The 18,823-nt window shown below is 39.7% G+C and overlaps 1 protein-coding gene across 2 annotated transcripts in view; it reads left to right on the top strand.

Annotated features, from left to right (window-relative positions):
* SMARCC1 (SWI/SNF related, matrix associated, actin dependent regulator of chromatin, subfamily c, member 1) overlaps window positions 1–18,823 on the top strand; it is an 83,733-nt gene that overhangs the window by 32,050 nt on the left and 32,860 nt on the right. For both annotated transcript variants that reach the window (XM_010562036.1, XM_010562045.1), the window contains exons 15-20: window positions 2,864–2,977; window positions 3,633–3,786; window positions 4,103–4,216; window positions 6,404–6,463; window positions 11,664–11,922; window positions 12,494–12,655. In XM_010562036.1, the coding sequence (XP_010560338.1) occupies window positions 2,864–2,977; window positions 3,633–3,786; window positions 4,103–4,216; window positions 6,404–6,463; window positions 11,664–11,922; window positions 12,494–12,655 (863 nt within the window). The remainder of the gene's footprint in view (window positions 1–2,863; window positions 2,978–3,632; window positions 3,787–4,102; window positions 4,217–6,403; window positions 6,464–11,663; window positions 11,923–12,493; window positions 12,656–18,823) is intronic.

Below are 18,823 nucleotides of genomic sequence, written 5' to 3'. Positions count from 1 at the left end.
GGCTGCTCTAAGGTCTCCCTGGAGCCTTCTCTTCTCCAGGCGGAACAACCCCAACTCTCTCAGCCTTTCCTCACAGGAGAGGTGTTCCAGCCCTCTGATTATTTTCGTGTCCCTCCTCTGGACCCGCTCCAACAGGTCCATGTCTCTCCTGTGCTGAGGAGCCCAGAGCTGGATGTGGTACTGCAGGTGGGGTCTCACCAGAGTGGAGTAGAGGAGCAGAATCCCCTCCCTTGACCTGCTGGCCGCGCTGCTGGTGGTGCAGCCCCGGACATGGTTGGCTTTCTGGGCTATGAGTGCACATTGCTGGGTCACCTTGAGCTTCTTGTCAGTGGGGCCCTTGGAAGTTGGGAATGTTCTTCCTTGGAGTCTTTCAGGCCTTGCTGGACAAAGCCCTAAGCAACCTGGTCAAAATTCAGTGCTGACCATGGTTTGAGTAGGAGATTGGCTTAGAGACCTCCTGAGGTCCCTAACACCCTGAATGGTTTTCAGTCTGTAGTCTTTACTCACAACTTCTCTACATGTCTGAGTTGCAGAGGTAACTATAGCTGTATCATAGTGTTTCCAAAATGTATTTGATCCAAAATGTATTTGACACCAACTCTGCTCCATCCGTTTTACTATTAAGCATATTTTTGGTTTGGGGTTTCTAGGACTTAGAGTCTAAGACTGCAAACAGATTGAATTGTGAAAGAATGCTTATCTTCCTTATTTGCCATTGATGTGGTCATCACGTGTAATCCCATGCTTCCTTTTTCAGTTGACATCAAAACATCAGGTCTCTTGATACTCATCCGTGAGCTGCTACTGGTTATTGCCTATGAGTGAAGCAAATTAGGGACTCCTCCTAATCCTAGAGATGTATTTTTGTTGCCATTTAGGGATTGTAGGAGTAGCATGTGGTCTTTGCTTTGTGTTTCCTTTTAAAATAGAATAGAAACATCCTTCTGAATGGATATGTCTTGCCTCCAGCTTAGTTTTCAGGCCAAATAAAATACCGTGTTTCAAAAGCTAACACAGGTTTGTTCTTCTGACAGTAGTGCCTGAGGGGTGGTTTCTGTCTTAAAAGGGATTTTAACTAAATACTAGTTGACTTATCTTTCACGCTGTTGACAAGTTTTAGCTGATGGGTCATGTCACTGTTGAAAACAGGCTCCCTTCAGGATAAACTTTAGGGATGTTTCTGTCTTAGGCTTCTCTCTTCACCTAGTAATGTGACCTTAACTAATAAATATTAAACTAATTTCTGCAGCCAGGACAGCTTTAAAGTACCTATTCTTGAGCAGGTGGTAACCCAGTTGTCTCCAGGAGCATTCAAAAATGTTCCTGAATATTCCTCTATGGAAGGAGCTCCCTTTTTGTTTCTTGCTTACCAAACATTCAGCATGGAGGAGCCCAACACCTACTTCATAACTTTTTTTCCCAGCAAGTTTCATATATATTTTGGGCAGAATGAAGATGTGGGATTTTGGCAGGAGTGTGTACTTGCAGCATCTGTCTGCTTATGTCTTGCCTGTGAAAGGCATTGGTGTTCCATCTCTGTATGATTTATATTTTTGGTTACCAGTTGCTTTTGCACACTGCATGTAAGAATTTTCCAAAGGCAGAAATCTGCTTATAATACGCTCTTTTGAACACATCTTTGCATAGGATACTTACTCGTATTTGGCAGATGGGTTTTGTTCCATCTAAAGAACAGGGCTAGCAATAATTTTGTGGTAGCTGATTTTGTTCTGAACAACTTGTATTAGGAAGCATTAGTACACTCCAGAAATTTATTGAAAAAGCCTGCAAAGCAATGTCTACAGTGCAGGAAATGGGCTGAACCCCAAAACCTGCTCACTTGGACTGTTGTGCACTGAAATATGGGAATCTCATGGGGGTCATTTCTGCTTTAACTGTTCCTAGCTCAGTGAGTGGGGAGTGCTGTGCTGGCTTCTGGGTTCTTGCCCTCTGCTTTTCAAAGATCTTATTTTCTCCATTTTGCTGTTCTCTAACCTTTCCTTACTGATCTTTTTATGCATTTAAAAAGTCCACATGTAGAAACAGTAGCATCCATCCAGTGTACTACTACTGGTTTTTCTGCATAGTTGTTTTCCTTCCAGGTTCACAGAGGGGATTGATGAGGATTATTTAGCCTGTTTCCATGTGAAGACCAGACCCTAGTAACTTTTTCTGTAGCTAGTGGTCTGTTCAGTGAGTACTTGGTTAGTGACCAAGCTACAGCTGTAGTCACAGAGTGATTTGGAGTGGGGTAAGAATATATTTTTTACCTATTTCCACCAAGGATGCGATGTCAGTCTTTTAGAAACTGAGAAGATATGACCATCTACACATCCCTGATCTTTGCATGTATCACATGTTTGCAGCAGAGGTGCAGCAAAGGCATGAGACTAGGTGCTTCCTTTCCTCTTTGTATTATTTGTGGAAGAGCAGATGTTTCAAGGAGTTGTCCTGTCTTCTGACACATCTGGTGTAGACTTATTACTGCTGCTTTTGATTGCGATTTTCAAAGTAGTCAACATAGCCATTTGAGTTGCTTAATTTTTTAATTTTTCTTGCCCACGACTATTTGTGCACTTTGTAATTTAAGTGTGCTTCGATATGCTGCTAATCCAAATACAGACAGAATCCAGAATGAAACAATCTGCAAGAGATGGGTCATATTCAGTATATATATTTATTGTAAAAATAAATTCTACTTACCTATTGCTTTTGATACTGATTTGTAAATTTCATCAATAAAAATTTTCTGTTGCTGTTTGCTTGTCAGTAACACAGGTGTTTGGAGAAGGTGAATCCTAAAATGCATTCTGAACTTTGTTAGACATCAATGTACATGAACTATGTATTAATCGTCTTTCAGATACCTGGCTTACCGCAACTTCATGATTGACACCTATCGCTTAAACCCTCAAGAGTACTTGACCAGCACTGCCTGCAGAAGGAATCTGACTGGAGATGTGTGCGCTGTCATGAGGTAAAAGCCATGAATCTGTCAGCCACTGCCTTCACTTTAACAAAAAGAAATAGGAGCTGCGTTAGAAATGCAAGTGGTCCAGTATGACAGCATAGGTGTGGGCAATAGCCATCGTGCTGTTGATTAGCAGTTTCCCCACTTTTATGGTAACCAGTCTATTTTATACTGTTCTTTATTTATAAGATTCTGTCTGCTTGCTGAACCATGCCTACAGAGTTTGGATCTTGACTTGTGATTATTTAGGTTCTGATGTTTAGTAAGTATGTGGAGTTTTTTCAGAAATTCTGGTTTTGCAAGTCAGTTATGTCAGTTGTATGGTTGTGCAGCCCTCACAGTCTGTACATTGTCTGTAAATGGTTCCATGCATGCAGCCCTAGCTCTGCTTTGCCTTTGTCCTTAAGTGATTTCCTGTTATGTATAATCAAAAATGTCATGTTTTGTTTTATGCAACATGCTGAAGTGCAGTCAAGTCCACACAAAACTCACGCTATGTGGTTTGTATTGCTATTCATGATTAGTGAAGGATTATAGAAGCTTCTGGATCTGTGTTTGATCCAGAAACATGAACTTCTTTCTTTGCTGTCTCCTTTCTGCAATGTCAAACACAAGCAAGGCTTTAGTTATTCAGATTTTAATTTGTCATGTTGCTTCATAGAGTACATGCTTTTCTGGAGCAGTGGGGTCTGATTAACTACCAAGTGGATCCAGAAAGCCGTCCCATGGCAATGGGCCCTCCTCCTACTCCTCACTTCAATGTGCTGGCTGATACACCCTCTGGACTTATGCCTCTCCATATCCGCACTCCACAGGTGAGCCCCACAGGTTGCACTAATGTGTGTTTGCCTTGGCTCTAGCCAGTATACATCTCAGTGGAATAATTTGTGCATGATTTGTTGAAAGGTTCGCTTTTTTGTCCATCTAGGTTGAGAGTTTCAGGTAGTTAGAATCTCCAAAACAAATCTGCTAGTATTGTGTGCAAGTGATATTATATAAAGTCATCTCTGTAGACTCATGTTCAACTTCTTTGTTCATTCAGTCCATGTTCTGTTCAACATTGGTCTGAAAACCTTGAAAAACTTTCAATTCCTGCCTCTCTCATCTTTCTCTTGTAATGTTTGTTCACAGGTTCCAGCTGCTCAGCAGATGTTGAGTTTTCCTGAGAAAAACAAAGAGAAACCTACTGATCTGCAGAACTTTGGACTTCGCACAGACATTTACTCAAAAAAGACTTTAGCAAAGGCAAGTATGTTGGGATTTTTTTCCCCTGTGCCTTCTGTTAAGCTTTCTTCCTCAAGTGTTGTCCACTAGATGACATTGAGACAACTTCTGTTACATTCCTGTTTTAGATTTCTTCTGTCTCAGTGTAGGACACCAGGATAGACGGTTGTGTTGTCTTTATTTCTACAAAATCTGATATCCATGTACTGTCAGTCTTCAGATGCTGAACTCATGTTATTGCATATTTTACCTGAATGGTTCAGAATGAAGAAACTGTCCAATAATTCAGTACGGAAACTTGAGATTTTTCAGCAGGGTCTTCAACTATCCTGTTTTCCAAGTCTGAGCAGGGTTTTCCAGACTGAGGGAACTAGAAAGTTGCTCGATTACAAAAGTTGTCACAAAACCATTGCAGGGGATGTTTTGGCACTGTCATTGCAATGTATGACATTGGATAGTTAAAGTTTTGAGGTATCACTGCAGTGATACTGGTAACTCCATAACCTCTTGCCTTTCTCCTGCTGCCTGATACCTGCGTGTGTACCTGATAGTGCTCAGAGGTATTGCAGGAATACCATGTTAGTACTTCAGCATAGCCTTCAGTCTGGAAAGTCTGCAGTGTTCTGCTGATTAGTGCCTCTCTTGGGCAGACATCAGGCTAATTCTATGTAATTGGTTTCTGTAAGTACAGTGTTCATTGTCCTAAGAGATCATGAGTTAACTAAAAAAAAAAAAACCCCACAAAAACAATAAAACAAAAACACAAGAGATCAGGATTTATTTATAAACCCTGATTCCGTATCACGTTTCATGGATTGACTTTTTCACTTAGTTTAGGGAGGTATAAATATTCACCAAATTCATAAATCTTTTACTGATTCTAGTCTCTGGTTCTGTTTACAAGCATCTATACCAATGAAGTTGAGCAGATTTGTTTGCAGAAGTTGATTTCCCTTTTTGTTTTATGTGTGTGGCAGTTGTTTTTTTGGCTGTTCATACCAGCCTGTTTGAGAACTGATCAGCTGCTGGATGACTCACTTTGATTAATGTGTTCTGTTTGGGTTAATGATCTGTCTGAAATGCATCTTGAGATAGGATAGATTTACTTATCCTAAATACCCTTTTCCTTTTGCTGTGGTCTTGCACAAAGACATCCCATCTAGAGAATGGTCTTTCGTAAGCAGGTGACAAGCTGCTTTGGTCTTTATTTGGCATGTAATGGATTAGGGTGTCTGTAATCACAGAAGGGGACGTTTTCACCAAGAGTTTTGTAACTTTTAGAACATCTCAGGAGTTAACCATGAGGTATAGATTTGGGAGCAGCAACCCTTGGAGCAAGTGATTGCTGAATATGCTTGCTGTAATTAATCTGTCTTTTCAGATAGCTCAACTCACTTGTAAAGATTTATTATTTTCTTTACCAAGTTACTGATGAACTTTTAGATAAATGAACTTTTTTGGATCAGCATGCACCTTACACAGTCCAGTCTCTGCCTTGGAAGCAAAGGTTTGATGGGGGCTAAAGTTATGTTGACATAAACCCTATTCTGTTGAGAAAGGTGCCCTTTAAGCTGAAAGAATCCTAAGTGTGCCTGAATCGAGTAATACTGTCACCTCAATGGACAGCAGCCTCCTTTGGCTGTATGGCAGCTGGTGAGGGGGTTAGATACTCCATTGTGTCTGTTGGCTGCTGCTGTCCTTCGGTGTGAACTGTAGAATGCTTCGTGTAAACTGCTTTGTTCTTGGCATAATTTTACTGGTCAAAGTCAAGCTGACCAGAATGCCATCAGCACTCCTACTGGTTTTTATTATTTAGGAAAATTATCTGTTCTGTTTGTTATATGTGCAAGCAAAGATACCTAGGAGCCTGAGAAAAGGGTACAAAATCACTTTGCTTTAGCTTGGAATAAAAGAGGAGTTGCAGGTTCTCCTAGGTGTGTTGGGAAGGTGGGATTTGTAGTCCCCAGCATCCACGGAAACTGCAGGAATATACTCACCTGCGTGCCTTAGCTATGTAAGTATATCATGTGAACTGAACTGCTGTATGAGATAACCAGGGATTTGTTAGCTGTAGTAGGAAGATTGTGAAAGGTACATGTTTGAGTGGACTGAATAACAGATCCTTCCCCTTTCCTTCTTAATGTTTTCTTTTCAAAAGTTCTGTGCAAAGAAACCTGTATTTCACTTTGGTTTTCCTGTCTTTTGTAGAGTAAAGGTGCAAGTGCTGGAAGAGAATGGACAGAACAAGAGACATTGCTGCTATTAGAAGTAAGTTAATGGAGGGTGGGGGCTAGGAAACCAAAACGTGCAGGATATTACATGCTTTAAAATCAACATATAGGTTAATAATTTTTTTTTTTGGAGTTAGGTGACAACTGCATGCTTTTACAGAAACTGGGATAGCAAAGCAGAGTTTATAGTGGGAAGCAATCTCTTGAGACCCAACTGATACAGCTGGAGGAGGGGGGTGGTTGACTATCTGTGTATACAAGGCTGCCTTTCTGTCTGTTGCGGTTACGGCTTTTGAATTGGTTAAAGGTTACAGCTTTCGCTCCAAACCGTATCGCTTTATTTGACCGTCATGGCTACGAGAATGTTAGCACTAAAAAGAGATGGCAGTAACATCTGTGTACTAGAGGGGCTTCATGTACTTTATGGTTCAGTTCTATCTGACTTGTATCTGCAAAGCAGAAATTAAGTGTTTAAGACGGTTTGCAGAAACTCAAGAGCAGATCTTGCAGTGCAGAGGTCTTTTCATTAACAGAAGTTACTAACAGTATGAAATAAATACTCTTCAAGTAATGGTTTACCTGCCACTAAGATGAATATTTTGAAATTCTGATAAATTTAAAGGTTCCTGGCTATGCCATAGCATGTTAAGGGAAACTGCTAATTTTTTAAGTTGAAATAGTTAAGAAACAGATGAGTCTATTTCCTGCCTCCTGCCACTAAGAAGGGAAGCTCTTTATTTGGTAGCTGTTTAATCCCATACATCTACTCATTCCTTTTGCCACAAAGCTGCACTTGATATATTCTTTAAGCTTTTTCTGAAGTCTACAAGAAATATATATGAGATGACTCAAATCCCATTGGTACTGTAAAAATGAGGTCAAAGAACTGTTAGCACAGTAGAATCTGGTCTTTGTCCCCAGATTAAGCAATCTGATGCTCTTGAACCACATGGTAATTGTCAGGTCTCTTAGAGTTCCAGTCTAGGATGAAAACCATCACATGAGGTGCACTGCAGAATTATGTTCTAGTCTTTCACACTCGCATCAGGGCAGCACTGTTTTTCATAGCGCTTTGTCAGAAGAATCTCAGTGGCCTGAAATAATTAATGTGCTGCCACTTCCTATAAAGAAATTATCATCTACCTAGCTTTCTTTTACAGGAACATTTTATTGACGTAGAGGTTGGGTGGTTGATTTTTTTTTCCTTGTATGAAATTCAAGGTTCTGATATAAGAACTCCAGTTCGGGGGCGGGGGGCGGGGTGTTCATTTTTACTTGGAGAGAGCTTAAAGCAGACTGCAGTTGTGTGATTGTTCTGGCTTTTTTGTCTTTACATGTGTCAGTAAACCCATTGAAAAGTTAATTTCATAAGGAAAAGCATGGACAATGGATCTTGACAGTGCTTGATGGTGCTGAACAATACTCAGCTTCTGTGTGTGGCTTCTTTTCTAAGCCAAAGTGCCTAATCAGCAGTGTACTTTGATTCAGCCTTCAGAGATATGGAAGTGTGTACATTAAACAGCCAAAATAGATTTTGATTTTTTTTTTACGTTAGGTTGATACACACTATTTAGCTGATACTTTTCTATTGGCACGTGGAAGAATTTTGCTTATAGGGTGAAAACAGCTAACGTGTCTTTCACGGCATTTTTGTATGGAGAAACAAGACTAATATCGTGATATGCTGGCTTCTTTGCTTACTAGTAGTATTATTTAAAATTCATTCTTTTGAACGTTTGTAGCTTATGGTCATACGTAGCAAGTAGTAGCCTAATGAAATAATCCAGGTGACGTATTCTTTGTTTTAAAATAATAAAACAAAAAACCTCTAAGTCTTGAGATTACAATTTTATTTAATGTGAGTTTAAATTAATAATGTTTTTGTTCTTCATTCTTCGTGGATTTAACCTATGAATAAATCAGTAAAGAGTATATCAGTTCAAGCATAAGTAATTCAGCTATAACAAGCCAGCTCAGTCCAATTAAATCCTCAGGGTAGCTTTGGGCAAATATATATGCAGTGGCGTTCCAAAGAATAAATCTTATCTAAAATAATTATTGTCCTTCTGCCTGTTGACTGAATAAATTGGGGGCAGGAAATACTGTTTCCCTCCCAGAATCATCTTCCCTGTCACACTTCTTCTCCATATCTCCACGAAGTACTATTATTGCATAGTTAAGTGCATTTTCAGCTATTTATAGTAAGGACAACTATTGTGAGAGCTATTTCGTCTAGCAGAAAAATAACAAGCAATGAAGGAGAATGAGCAAAAAAAACCCCTGCATGGCCATGAAAAGCAGAGCTGATCTAATATGCTGGTGTGATTAAAAATGGATAGACAGCGACACATAACTTAGAGCACAGAGATGAAATGAGGGAAAGTGAAATGAAGGTTGAATGTTGAACAAATATTTCCCCATGAGGATGACCTAGTGAACTAAGCAATTTCTCATTTCTTTAAACACTTGGGCAAGATCAGACAGAGGTCAGGAGAAATGTTCATAAGCAGTTAGGGACCATTGATTCCTGCAGTATGGACCAGGCTGTCCAGTGTAGTCTGTCCTTGGTTCATCAGGTTCACAGACCAGATTATTCTTTCTTCCGAGCTTTCAAACCCATCAAGTTGTCTAGCTCGTGGTCTTTAACAGCTCCTGTATTGTTCTTTCCATCCAGCTGAGCTCTGCTGGAGCGCAGTGTTCCCGTAGTCTGGTACTTGCCCAGCTAATCTTACACACAGTGTTTTGAGGGAAGGTTCCCTCAAAAGACCCTATTCTCTCCATCCAGTGTATCTGAAGGTATTCTGGGGTTTCTTCCCTCCTTACCACACAATTCAAGCAGTGAGGCCTAGCTATGAGAGAGAAACTTAAAACTTCAGCCAGGTAAAGTTTAAATCACTTTCAGGTCAGGGGGGCTAAAAAACTCCTCCTGCTGCAAACAACTTGGTCTTTTTTCTCCAGTTTGTTCAGTGCCTGTTGGATCTCTAACACTTTCAGATTTAACTCATCTGTCTTTTTAGTCCACTTCCACATCTTTGAAAATGCTATTCAGTTTGCATTTTTCCCCAACTGACCCTCAACACCCATGACATGCCCAGGGGTCCTGTTCAAGTAGGCTACTTCGGCTTTGAAGAATTCTCATAGCTTATGTTTTAGCTGCAAAAACGCTGAAACACTTTTCATTCAGAACTGCTGTGAAGAAAACAGTATGTTCAGAAATGTTTTGTGTTGATGAAAAAGACTAGTTTACGTAGAGTCCTGCAGGTGAATGTCTTCTGAATGCACAACCTTCATATATATAGTAACTTGTTTTATGGAAGTGTGCCTTCCCAGATCAGGGAACTCCTAACACATGATGCTGATGGCTCAGTTTCTGTCTTCTACTTGTCACTAGTAACTGCTGAAACATCCAGCGTATTAACTTTGTGTATTTGTGTGTACTACCCAGACTTGTTGGATGTGTCCTCATCATGATGTCTGATAGATACAGTCCAGTTGAGTAGCCCATTTGCTCTGAATTCTCCCTTTATGCTATGAAACGTTGTGCATGTGGAAAGTTAAGTCAGCCTTGTGTGTTACCCTGGAGGTTGAGATTTCTGATAGTTCTCAGCCTTGTGGGAAAGAATTGAAGTATTGAAAAGGCATTAACTTTCTGTGTTCTTAGCATTCATGCTTAAATGGATATACTGCTTGGTTGGGGAAACTCAGTTGTCATGAGTAGTTAGTTGAGGAGGATGATTTATGTGTCTTCTAAACTATATTATACCTGCAAGTAGGTGCCTTAAAGTCCAAGGCAGCCTGCCTGATGGCCAGCAAGTCAGCAAGGATATGTCATAGGGATCCTCCAAGCAGTCTAATAATACCTACTTCAAACTCTCTTCTTCCCCCTCCCCAAGTTATTGCTAAAACACCGGCTCGCTTGCTGTGTAGCAGCACAGGAGCTAGCTACCTTTATGTTTGTTGTAGGGTAAGTACAGTGTAAGTAAAGAACCAGCCTGACTTCCTGGCCAAATACGTTAAACTTAAAAATGAGAGTGGGATCTGCAACTCAAACAGAAAGAAAGGTGTTTACCACCCTTGCTCAGGTCTCTGGTATTAAATATTTTCAGAAGACTTCCGTTATGATTGTGAGATGCAGATCCCATTTCCGTTTTTAGGTTTAATGTATTTTTGCCTAGGTCTCAAATGGCTTTTTACTTCTTCTAGGTGACTGGACCATGAATCATCTCAGTAATGTAAAAGTTAATGGTTCAGGATACTTCAACACTTATTTTATGCTATCCAAATGCTTAAATAACTAAAACAGTTTTCAGGAAAAAAAAAAAACAACACTTCTTAAGGGATAATATTCTATTAGGCTACCACTTTGGGTTTTTACAGTACTAATTTGTTAGTTTTTCAAAAACTAGTGCAGGGACTTCAGTAGCTCATTGTTATTAAATTGCTTTGTTAAGACTTAAGTAAGTTTAAAAGCGACTGAAATTCTGAATTACAAAATCTTTTATTTAATCTGGAAGTTCTTACTTTATCAGGTGGCTTATGTACATAATAATGATTTGTTAACCTGAATGCATAACAAAAATCAGACTGGTTAACAGTTGCTAGAGAACTTATTTTTTCTGGCCTCGTGATACAGAATATATTTTCCTCTTTTCCCCTGGTATATTGGTTTTGATGCTCTTTCATTTTCATAACATCTGTTAGATCTAAAAACTGGACTTTACCATCATAGCTAGTATATGTGTGTGAGATAAATATTGTTCCTGCCTCAAAGGGCTTAGTGTGTTAAGACATAAATGAGAAAACATAAGAGTGCCCTCAGGGGGAGTAGTTATGGGAATTAAAAGAATTGGTGAGACTTGGTAGGATGAGCAAACTTACTTCTCTGTAAAGCTTTTCATGTGAAAGCAAAATGGGGAAACACTAACTATGCAAATATTATTGGTAAATCCCAAATCTTCTGACAATTATTTTTGCTACAGTAGCAGTATAAAACTTGTGTGATGATCCCTGCAGCTTAAATTTAGCCGGTGTCCCAGTGAGATGTTCCTATTTCTTATGCAGAATAGTTTTGCTACCAGAAAAAAATACGATTTTAAATAGTTGTCTGATCCTGATTTATTGTTCCATCACCAAAATAACTAGTATTGAAAAATCTTTTTGTATAAAGTAGGTTTGTGTTGTTTTTTTTTTCCCCCAGAGTAGTCAATGTATATTCAATGATTTTTTGTCTTTTGCAGGCTCTGGAGATGTATAAAGATGACTGGAACAAAGTCTCAGAGCATGTTGGGAGCCGTACCCAAGATGAATGCATTCTCCATTTTCTGAGACTTCCAATTGAAGACCCCTATTTGGAGAACTCTGATGCCTCTCTGGGCCCACTGGCTTACCAGCCCGTACCTTTCAGCCAGTCTGGCAATCCAGTGATGAGTACCGTTGCTTTTCTGGCATCGGTGGTGGATCCCCGGGTGGCATCAGCCGCAGCAAAGGCTGCGTTAGGTACGGGTTTGCCCCAGCAATTTTTTTCGCCTTGTCTCTACAACTTTGCCTTTTGTTAGTCTGCTCTTAAAAGCAACCGTTTCTAGAGTTTCTTAAGGATGAGTAGTAAGTTGTAAAAACAAATTTACATGTTATGTAGAAAATGGGTATACTAATATCCAGTTTTGTGTTCTGTTGTTACTGAAAGGGCCAATTTAAGGCAAGTTAGAATAGCTCTTAAAGGCCACTGAATGTCTAAAGATGGCTTGCATTCCCCTTTTGTGCTCATTGACTATTGATAGTGTTTGCAAGCACCACCTAGTAGTTGGTGTTACTGTGACCACTCTCATTAATAGTTCCTTTCATTTTCCTTATTTTTCCACGTAAAACACAATTTTATAAAATTGGGAAGAGATTCTTTCCTACTACATTTGAGAGAGAAAATTAACTACCAAATGCAGAAGAAGGAGCTTCTATATTTGAGAATTCACTTTGTCACGAGATTTACCTGCATGTTGATCGGAGAAAAATGTAACTTTTAATTTGCATTAAAACCCTCACAGTATAACATTTTCTGTGTAATTTTTAACAGAGGAATTTTCTCGAGTCAGAGAGGAGGTACCACTGGAGCTTGTTGAAGCTCATGTAAAGAAAGTACAGGAAGCAGCAAGAGCCTCTGGGAAGGTGGATCCAACATACGGACTAGAGAGCAGCTGCATTGCCGGAACAGGTCCAGATGAGCCAGAGAAAATCGGTAGGCTGTCCATCAACATGCAGAAATTTCTACAGATGAGGTTCCTTAGGCATTTTCTTCTGACTCATAATAAACTGTAGGTTTACCTCCAGTAGGAGGTGGAAATTGTAGGTAATTCCACAGGTCATTCCACTTGTGCTTGCTGCAGGATTATTAACTCTTGACACGGAATTAATGAACTTAGGACCAGCTTTAGTTTTAGAAATCTGTTTTCCTACTCTCGCTACATGGAAATGCCATTGTTTGGGATGCACAGAGTTGAGTGAGCAAAAATACCAGAGCAGAACATTTCATCCTAATTCTGTGGGTATTAGTTAGAGGATGCTGCCTTTCTAGTGCTATAGTTATGGTAAAGCAAACTGAGTTTTGTTGGCTCTTTGTGTTGCAGCTGAATCTATAATGTTATATCACACCTTTCAGTAATCAGTTTTAATGTAGGTCTTGTACTCTTGAGTACACTGCTAACCATGGTGGTAGTAGAAGAGAAACTTTTTATTAAATGATGGGCTGGTACACAGTAATGCCACAGTTCTTGGCTCTTGTTGTACATTACACTGCCATACTAACAAGGTCCTGGTTTAGTGCTTGGTTTCAGTTGAGCTATTTTCTGCAGTATTCAGCAGGTACTCTGGTATTATGGCTCTTACCTGAAACCTTGATAGGTGCAAATTGTTTATTCATTACTATGGAGAGTAAAAGCATATATTGTGACAACTCTCTATAAAGTGAAACCACTTTGTGTAACCCCTTCCTGTTTATTTTGGTTCTCCTTCAACAGTAAAATGAGTAGACATGCACAGTTTGCTATATACCTACTGACTTTCCCAAAGACTTTCATCTCTTCAGTTTGGTACAGATCTACCATCTTGTCAGTAGATCTTTTATTTTTCTCTCCAGCATTGTTGGCTGCTGTTTTGTTCAGCTTATCACAAATCATTTTAGTGAATTTAGTGATTAGATATTTAAAGGCATTTATAGCTTTGGGTAAAACTGAACAGAATGTAAACTAGATTGACTGGAAGGTTTGATTTGGGCTGTGCTTGTGCATGTCGTAGTTGACCTGCTGTCACCCTGTCTAGAGACATGAGCAAGGTGCCAGATTGTGTGATGGGATCGTAAGGGACCCGTGTGTTCCAGTGCTCTTCAGTTATCAACTGCTAGTAATACAGGTGAAGGTGCGGGTCTACTGTTTATGGTACTTAATGTCCATTGTAAAACTACACTTCTAAATTAGACTTAAAAGTACTGCTTAACTCATGAAGATATTTTTAAATAGAAAAGAAGTTAACAGACCACTCAATCCTTCTGTCACATTTTGTAGTTCTATGCTCGGTGGAACAGACTTGATGTGAGGCAGCTCAGTGTTTTGGGAAGATGTGGAGTATATGCTTAAAGGGGAACGCTAGCATCTGGAATATCTGCTTCTCCCTGTTCTGCAGTGCTCTGTTGCCCAAAACTGACAGCAAGAATTGAAGCTCTGTTGAAAGGGCAAGGCTTTGGGGTTTATTTTCAAGTCTGCTATAAAACAATTCTAGGTGTTATTCCATCTGGGACCAAGTTTAATTTGATAGTTATTTAAAAATAAGCTCAAGTTAAATTTTTCTTCCTGGAGCTTTGTTTCCCTTTTCCATATTCCCCAAGTACCAGCGTCACTGTAGTAAGTTAAGGACCTCTGTAACATGTATGCTACTTTGGGTCTTAATTCTTAATCCTGCAGCACGACCGTGGAAGTTTACCATTGCTAGTCTGTAGGTTAGCCATTTCTCTAGGAGAATTTGCGCACAAGTTGCAGATAGAGATTTTGAAGTGCTTGTCACTTAATATGGGGAGTTTGGAGAGCAGATGACCATAACACGATTATTTCTGAATGAGCTGTGTGGTGAGTTCTATAAGTAATACTGTCCTGTTATAGTTAATGCGATTTGTATTGGGCTGTGACTAATGGAATAAATTAGGACAACAGCAGATGGTTCTCCCTGGGGGAGCTGCTCAGCAAGAATGAACTGGGTCACTCAACAATCTGCGGTGCCTTCCACCACCAAAACAGCTTTGCACTGGAGGGCATGGGGGAATCCATAGGTTGCACTTGCAGAGTTGTGTTTAATATATTGAAGTATAGTGTTGTGGTGTGTGCAACTTCTGAAATGGAGCTGTGTTTTTTTGCATGGCTAGACCTGAAGTTTTGTATTTAAATGTTGCTATGGAGAACTAAAAATATCTACTTGGGGTTCCATACCATAATTGAAGTTCATCGGTTGTTATATTTTAGAAATAAATTATATCACAGCTCCATCATAATTTTAAAACTCTTAATATTGGTGAATTACAGGCACTATGGAATGCAAAAGGGGGAAATATGACTGGAACAGATTGCAGGAGCTTACGTTAATATCCAAGAAACTCCTGTTTAAGTCTTCATTGTTAGTTTTTCTAAAAGCTGATGGTGGTTCCTTTTAAATTGATACAGTAAGGCTTCAATAGAGTTAAGAGGAGACTCAAGTGGTTCAGATGCTGTGGTAAGCATGGTAGACACTGTCTTTTTGCTTTCCAAGATAGTGCCCTACTTTAGGTTAGAGTACGGTAGATGAAGATGCTCTGCATCTGTTTTAGTAAAAATGAATTGAGGAGAGCAAACAAGGGATCCTAGCTCCTCAGGCTATCGATTTGGCTCCAGAGAAGGGAAATAGTCAGTATGCCTGTGGTACTTAGCAGTTTCAATTAAGTCTTCACTGAGCATGTGCACTTTCTTAATGACTTTCCAAAGGTGATTAACTACATTGATTGCCTATATGCCTGTGTTGGAGGCAGTTACTTGTGCATTTTAGGTCTTATTCTAACAAGTGTTTCACTGAAAGTATTTCTGCTGACACAAGTGTGCAGATGCTTCAAGCTGTAGCTCATCTGTTACAGTAAACACTGAGGGAATGGTGGTCTGATTTACTGGCTCCGCTAAAACTGTAAGCGACTTAAGTGGATGATTAAATTTAACATTTTATGGATGATTTTGTATCATTCTCAAATACACATACTAGAAAACTACACACAAGTATACATACACAGGAGAAGTTATTTTGCTTCTCTTTTGGCAGGATAATTTCTCTTATGGTCTCCAGGGTGTGCTTTAACTCTGAAATAATGCAAACGTTGCTAAAATGAACAGACTCCAAGTACTTCATTCACTTTGCATGTATTCAGGTGCCTGTGAGCTAGTTCTGCACCACTGGAGAATTGAGCCCATCAATCCTCTTGTGATGAACTCGTGCAGCTGGCACGAAAGCTGCAGCAGCTTTCTGTGAACTCTCCACCCTTCTCCGTGGAAGCCCACCTGGTTATTGTGCTGTATGCCCATGAGCTGCATGAAGCAGAAACAGAGGAAGCTCTGACGGCTGTGGAGTCATGACTTACTGTGGAAAATGTAAATTATGGTTTAGATAATAGTGTAATTATCATATTCAAACCCAGGAGTTTTCCATAGCTATAGTATATTTCCTTTCAATTAAATACTAATATTCAAGCCTGACTTTTGACAGGTGGCGTGTGTTGCCTTAATAAAAACATAGGAGGCTAGGATGTCTTGAGGGCATCTTTAAACTATTTGCTGAGTTGAAACTCATGCTAGTGATTCTGTGCATTTCTGTGTGGGATTTTGCTTATTGTTCTTCTGATGACAATGGAGGTTATGTATCTGCTCATGCTGCAAGTGTCTGTTTGCTTGTAATGCAGTAAATTCTTGCCATGGAAATATTTAATAGTTTTACTTGTTGACTTAAAGTCAGTTTAACTTCTCTGTAACGTCACTGGGCTTCATCAGAAGTCGTAAGTTCTTCATGTACTAGAAAACAGGGCTCTGTATTCTTGGAGATAATAGGCAAAACAGAACAAGCTTCCATAGAGACAGAAAAAATTTGCTGCTTCAGGTATGAAGAGAGGCATGGAGAGGCAATGTTCCCTGGTCTGCAAGTGGTTTCTTGTTTCTCCCTCTTGAAAGATGTCTTGTGGTGTCTCACAACCATCTGCTTCTTGCTGATTTAAGAAGTACTGTTAATTTGATTCCCCACATCCCGCAAGGTATAATACCAAACCTGCTGAAGAGGGTTAAAGAGCATCATTGTGCCATGTAAAAGGGATTACAGGGTCTTTCTCATTAAAGGTAAGTCTTCAGCTTTTGTAACAGGGACGTGTATCTCCAACTAATCAATTCTGTTTGCATTGTCTGTTAGGTATTTTCATTAACCTCATTAGATCATATAGAAAAATCGGTAAAGTTGTGTTCGTATCCAACTGAAAGGCAGGAGTTGTTTCTGTCATTCTCATGCAGAGTCAGAAATGGTTTGGGTTTTTTTCTGATCCTTTCTTGTTTGAATTAGAGATTAATTTTTATGGGGCTCTTAATTGTTTTGAGGTACTTTCAGCAGCCTGTAATTTAGAAGCAAAAACCTGCTTCAACCCAGGTAAAGTTATTTAACCCCTAAACTAATAATTGATAGCTTTCATTTTTCCTTATACATGTAGTATTTCAGCATGGCCCCCTCGATGTACACAAGTGCAGAATGGCTTATTCCAGTGGGAACTGCAGAGGCATAGCACTGTCACTGCAAATAAGAGCTTAGTAGCTAATACGAGACAACAGTTTTCAAAAACCATTGACTACAACCTGCCTAAAGTTGTCATCCTAATTTTAAAGTAACATTTATTATTACAGCCAGGACTAGAAAACCTAAGTTAAATCAGGATATTCACAATAATCTTACTGTCATACATACATACCTTCTGACTCTTTGTAGCTGAGTATGTCCCTCTAATGTAAAAGAACACTTTGTTTTGGAAAGTGTCCATCAAATGTTTTGTGATGCGAGGGAGAGTCCAAGGGCAGTTTTCCTTATTGTGAGATGCTTTATGTGCTTTTTTCTTTGAGAAAATTTTCTCTAAAGGTTGGATGGAAAGGAGTTTGTCTTTCTGGGGTGTCCTGTTTGCCTTGGAACTTCCTCCGCAGCAGTAGTCGCTTGACAACTCTTACCATGGTCTACAGATTGGTCTACAAATTTTTCCTGAGAAGCTGTGGATGCCCCATCCCTGGAAGTGTTCAAGGCCAGGTTGGACGGGGCTTTGAGCAACCTGGTCTAGTGGAAGGTGTCCCTGCCCGTGGCAGGGGAATTGGAACTAGATGATCTTTAAGGTCCCTTCCAACCCAAACCATTCTATGAAATAAAAAAAAGGAATATTTAATAAAACTTGCCCCAATACTTGCAGAGAATTAATACCAAATGCTTAGAATCTATGATAATGCTTGACATGTGTGTAGTGCATCATAAACCTACACAAACTCATTCTGCGCTCGTGTCTTCAACTGCCGCAGCAACTCACACACTGCTGGACGCTGCTTTTCTGAAAAACTTTACCTTAAGATGGGAAACCTTGAAATGTGTTGTAATCGGAAAACAAAACCCACCACATTCAAAATTGAGTTTAGAGTAGAAAGGCAGTTCAGTCTTACCCGAAAGACACAAGAACAAACTGACTTTGTGAGTAGAGCAGAAAAGCACATGTCTTACAGGACTTAATTTTATGGCATTTGTAGGGTCAACTTACACAACTATTGCCTTACAGCTTTCTCAGTGTGATTCAGAATCTAGCAAGGAGTGTGGTCACCTGTGAAGTTTTGCATTCCTGAGCAAATCATGTGTAATCGTGTGACAAGAAACCTTCTAGGGAATTTTTTCCCCTCCCTTGGAGTGTATATGTGAAGCTGCAGGTTTCTGTGGGAACTCATTTGGACTAGAAGCCTTCAGCAGATGAGGTAGTAGCCTGATGGTTGGGATGCTGAGACTTGAGTCTGGAGATTTTAGTCTGGAGAACTTCAGCTTCAGGTTCTCACCTTCCAGAAGAGTGAACAAATTATCAAGTCATTAGCTTTTAAGAGACAGAAGCCTCCCCGTTCTGACTTAAAATTGTCTACAGACTAGCGCTTTTCTGGCCAGTTTCACTCTAACCTGGAGTTTTGCATGAAGCAGAACTTAAGAATTGATCCACTTCTCCCTGTGGTTAAGTTTTGGGTTGTTTATACAAAATTACAGACTTTTTTCTTTCAATTACACAGTATCCCAATACTAGGAATCTTGAAGTTCTTCGTGTTTGGGCTAAGCCACACCAGAATGAAAATTTGTGTAT

This window comes from Haliaeetus leucocephalus, unplaced genomic scaffold, assembly GCF_000737465.1.
Source record: "Haliaeetus leucocephalus isolate CR32 unplaced genomic scaffold, Haliaeetus_leucocephalus-4.0 Scaffold0, whole genome shotgun sequence".
Taxonomy (NCBI): Eukaryota; Metazoa; Chordata; class Aves; order Accipitriformes; family Accipitridae; genus Haliaeetus; species Haliaeetus leucocephalus.
Note: the sequence above shows the minus strand (reverse complement) of the source record. Positions and strands in the feature narration are given on the sequence as shown.